We start from the raw sequence: 8795 nt of genomic DNA, 5'->3' as shown, positions 1-8795 counted from the left end.
ATATATATATATATATATATATACATTCTTTTTTATAGTCTTTTTCACTCTGGTTTATCTCAAGGTATTGAAAATAGTTCCCTGTGCTATACAATAAGACCTTGTTGTTTATCCATTCTATATGTATTAGTTTGCATCTGCTAACCCGAAACTACAGAAGAGCCTCTGTCTCTCTCAATTCTTCTTCTGTTCCAACTGCTACCCTTTGAAAATGGGAAGAGACAAAAAATTTTACTGTTACAGAAAAATCATAAGGGCAGGGGGAAAACCGTGACTTGGTTATTCGTTGTCAGATCAGATTAATAGAGCTGTTGGTTTTCTTAGACTCCAGTATCTCACAAAATAAAAATTCTGGAGCTGTGATTTCAGAAGCAAAATACTGTTGGCTTAGTATTTATTCTTAGCAACCCTAACTCTAACCCTTTATTGTTTACAGAAAAGTAGTATATTGCCTTTTTCTAGATGAAACTACCAAACTAGCCATAAATTATAAACTACAGTCTAATCTAACTGCCAAAGCAGTTAGTAGCATTGGAAGTGAAAGTTCATTTGCTGACTAAAGAGTGGAATAATACTCCACAGAACCAAGGCTCTGTGTGTGGGGAAAACTGCTGACTGAGCCCCAAGAATCTCATCTTCAAAAGAGAAAGGGGAAAGTGGGTAAGAAGATGTGAAAAGAGACAAGAAAGAAGATAGTACAGTGTAAGATAGTGAGGGGAGACTTGAGATTTTCTGCTTTTACAAACCCCTAGCCCAACCACTTAAAAATAGCTTTATAATATCGGCTTCTCTGGGCCCTAGTTTTCTCCTTTGTGGGGTGGAGATAATAGTGCCTCCTGCACAGGGTTGTTAAGAGTCCTAAATGGCATAATATGTGTGAAGTACCTAATACCATGCTTCCTGTCTGGTTCTTATTTTTTATTTATTTATTTTTATAGTATTGTTTTATCATTTTTGTTTGTTTTCCCACATGGGAGCATAGTGGAGTCTATAAATCTTCCTATACTTATATATAAATAAGTATAAGGAAGTACTTATAAGTACTTAATTATATACTTACTTATACTTATTTATAAGTATAAGTAAGTATATAAATCTTTCTATACTGCAGAGTTTTAGGCAGTATTTTCCTGTGAAAAAGACCTTATTTTGAAGCCCTGCTTGGAAAACTTGTTCAGTTAGATCAGTGCCTTCAGAGATGAAGTATATAGGACACGGAGGGCAAAAGGGAGGAACAGGTTCTGTTCCGTTCAAGAGCTAGCAGCAAAATCTGAATTATATGCTCTTCTAAATAAGTTAAACACACAAGAATTGCTGGAGCCAAACTGACAGAGAAATCCTTTGAAAATGATACTTAAGGGGTTTGCCTTACAGCTATAAAGTTGATGTTGTTTTATGTTTGTTAAATAAGTTATCAGATTTTACATATATCTTTAATCTTTTTTATGCTGGCTTTTCATTTATGTGGGTTCTGATAAGTTACAGTACTTTAACCTAGTAACTTGTAAAATAGCAAGGAAGTATAAATTAAGAGAAATTAAATATGCTATTATTTATCATACTTTAAATATTAGTAGTTCCAAGTGAGAGAACTTAGCAAATAATTCCAAGTAGTGACAGCAAACTATAGGAAAATCACAAATTGTGAGAATTCACTATATCATTAGCATCATAAGTATGAGTTTAGAAAAGGTATAAATTATAAGAAAAGTTCAATTATGTTAATATGAATGAAATATTTCACTGTATTATCTTCAAGTTAAAATCAAAGAATGAAGTGTCTTTTTTTTCTTCTTCAGCACTACAGTGAAACCATTTTTTGTATGGTGTAGTGACTAAATCCATAAATACTTTTTTGCTTATATACTCAAAAGTTTCAAAAGCAACCATATAAGTGATGCTGTTTATGAGTGTCTAGGTAGTGTTGATAGAAATAGTGTGCTTTCCTGCCTTACTTAGAAACATAGAGTTCACATCTGGAATTCAGACCCTTTATTTCAAGGATGAGACATTGACTCCCAAAGAGGTTAATTGACTTGCCCAAATAAGAGCCAAAATTAGCAACTTACATTTAAACAAGGTGTCAGGTAATTATATTTTGATATTCAGATATCAATTATTCTCAACTTTAAGTGATATGATATTGTCATTGTCAGACCTGCTGGGCATTGGCCTTATTTTTAAAATCTGAGAATATCTGAGAAATTGATGAAAAAAAATGTGGTTACAGATATCAGAACAGAATCTCTTGGCATTACTTCTATTGATACATCTTTCATGCTAAAAATTTTCAATGTTCAGTTGCTGGTCACAAATAATTTTCCCTCCACAATATAGGTATTGTCTTCTGAGAACTCTGAAGCAGTGTCAGACATTGAGGGAAGCTCTCATTGCTGCAGGAAAAGAGATTATCTGGCATGGGCGGACAAAAGAAGAGCCAGCGCATTACTGTAGCATTTGTGAGGTAAGTAACTGTTCTTATCTACAGTTATTTTATAAACCTCTTACCTCTCCAGTTTTGGTTTCTCTTTAGTTTTTTGTTTTGTTTTAATTTATTTATTTAATTTATTTATTTTTGGCTGTGTTGGGTCTTCGTTGCTGTGCGTGGGCTTTCTCTAGTTGTGGTGAGCGGGGGCTACTCTTCGTTCCGGTTCACAGGCTTCTCCTTGCGGTAGCTGCGGAGCACAGGATCTAGGTGTGCAGGCTTCAGTAGTTGTGACTCACGGGCTTAGTTGCTCTGAGACATGTGGGATCTTCCCAGACCAGGGCTCAAACCCGTGTCCCCTGCACTGGCAGGTGGATTCTTAACCATTGCGCCACCAGGGAAGCGGCTTCTCTTTAGTTATTTTTAATTTTATTTATTTATTTATTTATTTATTTTGCGGTACACGGGCCTCTCTCACTGTTGTGGCCTCTCCCGTTGCGGAGCACAGGCTCCGGACGCGCAGGCTCAGCAGCCATGGCTCACGGGCCCAGCCTCTCTGCGGCATGTGGGATCTTCCCGGACCAGGGCACGAACCCGTGTCCCCTGCATCGGCAGGCGGACTCTCAACCACTGCGCCACCAGGGAAGCCCCATAGTTATTTTTTTAAATGTACTTTTATGTAATGCATTTTACTGAAATTGATGTTGTGTTCAGTCTTGTTACTTAACTACTATATTAAAATTTAATCTGGTGATACGCCATTTCACTAACTGTGAATTAACTCTAAAAGTATCTACTAGTGTCATTTATCTGGTAGGTAACAGTTGGCCCTCTCTCTCTATCCATGGGTTCCTATCTGTGGATTCAACCAACCGCAGATCAAAAATATTCAGCGGGTGGGGTGGGGAGTATTCCAGAAAGTTCCAAAAAGCAAAACTTAAATTTGCCATGCACCAGCAATTATTTCCATTGTTTTAGGTATTAATAGGTAATCTAGAGATGATTTAAACTATAGGGGAAGATGTGCATAGGTTGTATGCAGTTGCTATGCCATTTTTTGTAAGGGACTGGAGCATCCTTGGATTTTGGTATCCATGGAGGGTCCTGGAACCAATCCCCCATGGATACCGATACAGATGATAAGCGTCAAGTTTAGTCTTGAGATTTTAAACTGGGAACAGTCCAGATGTAGACAGATGCCAGTAAAGTGGATATAGTTCAGTATAGCTCCAGGCAGATCATTGTTCAGTCCTCTCTGGTACAATTCACAGTACATTGGTCAATCTTCTCCTGTGGCCAAGGCTTGCAAGAGATGCAGAAACAAAGATATGGTACCTGCTCTGAAGGAGCTTACATCCTACTTGGGGAAGACAAGTTACAAATAGTTGTAATGTTATATGAGACTGTGGTGAATGCAAAGTTGGTCTTGGTCTTACTGTTAGGATAACACTAAGGGAGAAAATGACCTAATTTTTTCCTTCTAGTATTGGCCTAAGAGTTCACCAAAGTATTAACATTTGAGTCCATCCTTGAAGGATGAATATGACTTTAGCGGACTAAAAAATGATGACAGTTGGAAGTAGAATGAATGTTGTTATGAGCTATAGGAACAACATGGGAAATGGAATGGTTTCTTCAGAAAACGGTAAATAGTCCAATGTGGCTGGAACACAGACTATGTAAATTCTACATATAAGCCTAGTTGGTAGGAAGTTTGCAGAGCATCTTGAATGATTTTAAGGAATTTGATATTTATTCGGATGTCATAGAGCCATCAAAAGTTTTTGGGCAGGCACCCAAGTTGGGTAAGTATTTCAGAGAGAAAAGTGATTGGAGAGGATGGAGATAAGAAGCTCTTGCAATGGTGTTAAGAGTTGTTATCCTAAGGCCTAGACTAGAACCTGGCAGTGGGAATATTAAAGAAGGAGAGGAGTACAGAAATATTTCGAAGGTAAAATTCACCAGACAACTCATTAAATGGCAGAAGTGAGGGACAGGTTTAAGGATGTTCACAAATGTTGTAGCTCAGATTATGAGGTTCATGTTGTTGCTCATTGACAGTAATGGAAAAAACATGGGTAACTCTGGGATTTTAATTAACATAACTTCAAAGAAGACATGAAGTCATGAGAATTTTCTTTCATTGAATACATTCAAGGATATGCCTAAGCCAGGGATATTAATGATCCACTCCAGACCTTGAAATTCTGTAATTCTGATGTTGACTTTTATTTGAGATGATTCAGTCTATCTGTCAGCTATTTTAATGCTGTATAACCTGGCTAAAGTATGCCATTGGGAGACCAGATAGATTCTAGTTAGGTGTGTTATACCTCAGAAAAATGAATGTATAAGCTTTCCAGTATTTGAGAATGGCTTTTATTCTGTACTGTTATTCCGTATCCTGCTTGAGCCTTAGCAACTCATCAGTCTCTCTAACACAGAGGTATTATTTCTAAAATCATGCTATACTCATGACTATACTTTTTGATTGTACTCATACTCCTTAACATGAGGCTTATAGCTGAACACTCACTGTCACTTACCTGTCAGTTTCCTCATCTGTAAAATAATCAGATTATATTCATTCAACAAGTTTGTTTTGAGGTTTGGCTAAGCACTAAGCACTGTGAAATGATATGCTCTGGAATTACAAAGATGAGTAAAACATAGTCTTCATCTTTGAGGAGCTCAGTCTATTGGGGAAGACAAATATCCATATACAGTGCCCTGTGATAAGTACTATCATTGAGAAGTAAAAGGAAAATAATGATCACTTTCATCTGATTGTATACTAATGTTTTGAATTTAAAACAAATAAATAGGCTGGCTTTTATCAAACTTTTGAATTAGGCTTTTGCCAGTGGTTGTAATGAATGTCATTCCCCAAGGTCACTCCCCTAAATAGACATTACCACCCATGTCTTTGGGTCTGGTGCAAAATAAACCTGATCTATTAAAGATTCTTAAACACTCTTAACTCTTAGTACCCACTCTTAACCAGGGATCACTGTCCACAGTTCCATGTGAAGTAGAACTCTGTGATTATACTAAAGTAGTACAATAAATAAATACTACTGTCTCTATTGAATGCTTTTTCTCTTGTATAAATAGGTGGAGGTTTTTGATCTGCTTTTTGTCACTAATGAGAGCAATTCTCAAAAGACCTACATAGTGCATTGCCAAGATTGTGCACGAAAAACAAGTGGAAACCTGGAAAATTTTGTGGTGCTAGAACAGTACAAAATGGAGGACCTGATGCAAGTCTATGACCAGTTTACATTAGTAAGTGAAATCAACATGTGAGTATACAGTTAGCTGGATAGGGAAGCAGCAGTGTTTGTTCTGCCACCTGATAAGGAGGAGGTAATGAAATATTTGAAATTTCCTTTGGCTCGTCAGATATTGCATGAGGAAACATATCACTCCCCCTCCTCCACTTCCAGGTATTTATTCCTGTGAAGTTGGCATATTTCATTTTCACTTTTCTTCCTGGGTGAGACCAGCCCTAAATAATGTCACAGTAATTACATTTAAAAATCTTTGTGTGCTTTTAGAACACTGTTACATCCTTTATGTCATTTGATCTCAGTTGATAAAATGTGTATATAGGTTATTAGTGTCCACAATATGAATCAGTGTGTATGCTTTTAAATATACTTCTGCTTTTAGAGCTAATTGTATTTATTTAAAATCTTGTCCTTGCCAGAAGTATTAACTTTATGGGACTATTTGATGGAGCTTAACTTCCTGCTGTGTTATATAACCTTATGAAATTCAAGTATCTTTATAAATTGCACACAGTTGTTAATTTTAAACAGCAGATGCTTAGGGGGAAGCATTTTACTCTAGCACATCAGTAGTTTTATGAATAGAAGAGAATTGTTGAATTCCCTCAGTACTTTTTCTCTTACATATGTGCTCAGAAACTGAACTTTTGAAATTTAGCTCCTGATACTTTCACTTGAATGGTCTTCAGGATTGCTTGAAGAAGAAGAAAATTATCTGGAATATGTTAAACAAAATTTATTATCTAGTTGAGTTAGCTTCTGAAGCAAGTCACTAATGAAATCATAATTGATTTGTTATATTATTTTCCACAAGCCTTCTTTATATTTTTAAGCAGTCTCAAAAAATGGTCAACCTAATAACATTCTAAGAGTTTTTGACTAATTGGTGAACAAGTACCGAAAAATGTGGATGTGCTGAGTTGGGTAATGGTCTCAGACTCTTAGGAAAATTTGCCAGGTGGGAGACAGTAAGGGGAGGTTGGTTGTGCTTGACAGAGTGTGGCAGGCCGTTGAACTTTCTTGAGAATTGTTATTTCCTTTACTTTCATACGCAGGCTCTGTTTGTAACCTGGAGCTAGGGAATACTATTAACAATTTGTATACCAAAGTAACATACTTTACTTTTATTTTCAGGCTCCTCCATTACCATCCTCCTCATCTTGATATTGTTCCATGGACATTAAATGAGAACTTTTCTGCTATTCAGGAACTAACCCAGTTCTGCACCACTGGTTTTTGTAGCTATCTCGTAAGGCTGCTGGCTGAAAACTGTGTCTATGCAACCTTCCAAGTGCGGAGTGTCAACCAACTGGACAGGGGAGAGCATTTCTCCTACTCCAGGACTCTCACAAAGCTGATCAGCTGTACTTCAGAAAAAAAAAAATAATAATTTCCATGTTTTGTATATATCTGACAAAACTGGCAACATCATACAGACTACTGACTTGAAGACAACCTCTTTTATATTTCTCTATTTCTGGGCTGATGAATTGGTTTTCATCTATCTTTTCCCCCTTCAGAATTTTCCTTGGAAAAAAATACTAGCCTAGCTGGTCATTTCTTTGTAAGGTAGTTAGCAATTTTAAGTCTTTCTTTGGTCAACTTTTTTTTAATGTGAAAAGTTAGGTAAGGAACTTTTTTACTGCTTTTATGTTTTTCTGTCTTGTTTTGAAACCATGACGGTTATTACACTTTTGGTTCCTAAATAAAAAGTTTAAAAAATTAACAGCCAAGTCACAAAGATAATGGATTGCACATAGACTAAGGAATAAACCAGATTTGTGATTTTTGTTTCTAATCTTGATGTAAATTTACACTATTTATAAATACATATTTATTGCTTGAAAATATTTGTGAATGGAATGCTGTTATTTTTTCCAGATTTACCTGCCATTGAAATTTTAAGGAGTTCTGTAATTTCAAACACTACTCCTATTACATTTTCTATGTGTAAATAAAACTGCTTAGCATTGTACAGAAACTTTTATTAAAATTGTTTAATGTTTAAAGAGGTTTCTATTGTTTGAGTTTTAAAAAGACTTTATGTACAGTGCCCAGTTTTTGTTCATTTTTCAAATCTGATTATATATATTTTATATATACTTGTGTATGTATATATAATATATATAGAAATCTGGATATATATGTATAAAGATTTAGAGCTTAAATTTTTCTCGTTTTAAGTTTCACATCTATGGTAGATTTTTGAGGTGTCTACTGTAAAGTATTGCTTACAAAAGTATGATTATTTTTAAAGAAATATATATGGTATGTATCTTCAAGACCTAAAATGTCAGACTGGTTTATTGTTAAGTTGCAATTACTGCAATGACAGACCAATAAACAGTTGCTGCCAAAATGTAGTATAATAGTAGAAAACAAATAGTGATTGAACTTAAGATTTCAAAGGGAATGTTCTATGGGCTTGTCAAATCCTGTACATCACTTAGTAGTGTTTTATATGGAAAAAAGATTCAGATGAAGGGCTCTATTTTAGAATGCAAATAAATTAAGAGACTTATTTTTTAAGGTTAGGCAGTTTTGACATTTCATGCTTTCCTGCTTGCATGACATGATTGGGCAGGGGAGGGAGTCTTCCAATTCCACATCACTAATAAAATATAGTAAGCTATATTAGCATTAACACGTCACTTCTAATTACCAATAGTATTTCATTTTATAATAATGGTACCTTGTATTTGGCACATATTCTCATTTTATCATGCTGTTCTCTCTAAGGTTTTTCCAGGAATATTCAATGAAAGCACATAGAGAATGCTGTAAAGGAAGTTATATATAACTAAAGAGAATTTATAATCCTAACTGGTGAAATGCTGTGCTGACTGCATTAACAAGTGCTCTTTTTCAGATAGTTGTAGAGTATGTTGTCCTCCTAGAAACAGTTTGAAGGCTTTAAAGCACAGAGATATTTTATCCAGTTAGTTAATAATTTGGTAAATAATTGAATTTGAATATCTACTAGCAGCAATCATCTCTTAAAATTTCAGAAGGAAATAATTAAATTTTAGTTAAGAAGCAAGAGTGCTTGTCTAAGTGCTGCTTAAGATGTTTAACCACTG

General features: G+C 35.3%; 1 protein-coding gene across 7 annotated transcripts in view; it reads left to right on the top strand.

Annotated features, from left to right (window-relative positions):
- KDM6A (lysine demethylase 6A) overlaps positions 1-8074 on the top strand; it is a 211842-nt gene extending 203768 nt beyond the window's left edge. For 3 of the 7 annotated variants that reach the window (XM_007456961.1, XM_007456963.1, XM_007456958.1), the window contains 3 exons: positions 2338-2464; positions 5540-5710; positions 6850-6879. In XM_007456961.1, the coding sequence (XP_007457023.1) occupies positions 2338-2464; positions 5540-5710; positions 6850-6879 (328 nt within the window). Of the gene's footprint in view, positions 1-2337; positions 2465-5539; positions 5711-6849 lie in introns of all 7 variants that reach the window. The other 4 variants (XM_007456960.1, XM_007456957.1, XM_007456962.1 and 1 more) reach the window with 4 other exon arrangements.
- The last annotated feature ends 721 nt before the right edge of the window (positions 8075-8795 follow it).

The sequence above is a fragment of the Lipotes vexillifer genome, unplaced genomic scaffold, assembly GCF_000442215.2.
Source record: "Lipotes vexillifer unplaced genomic scaffold, Lipotes_vexillifer_v1.1 scaffold15, whole genome shotgun sequence".
Lineage (NCBI taxonomy): Eukaryota > Metazoa > Chordata > Mammalia > Artiodactyla > Lipotidae > Lipotes > Lipotes vexillifer.
This window is presented reverse-complemented; position numbering and strand designations above follow the sequence as displayed.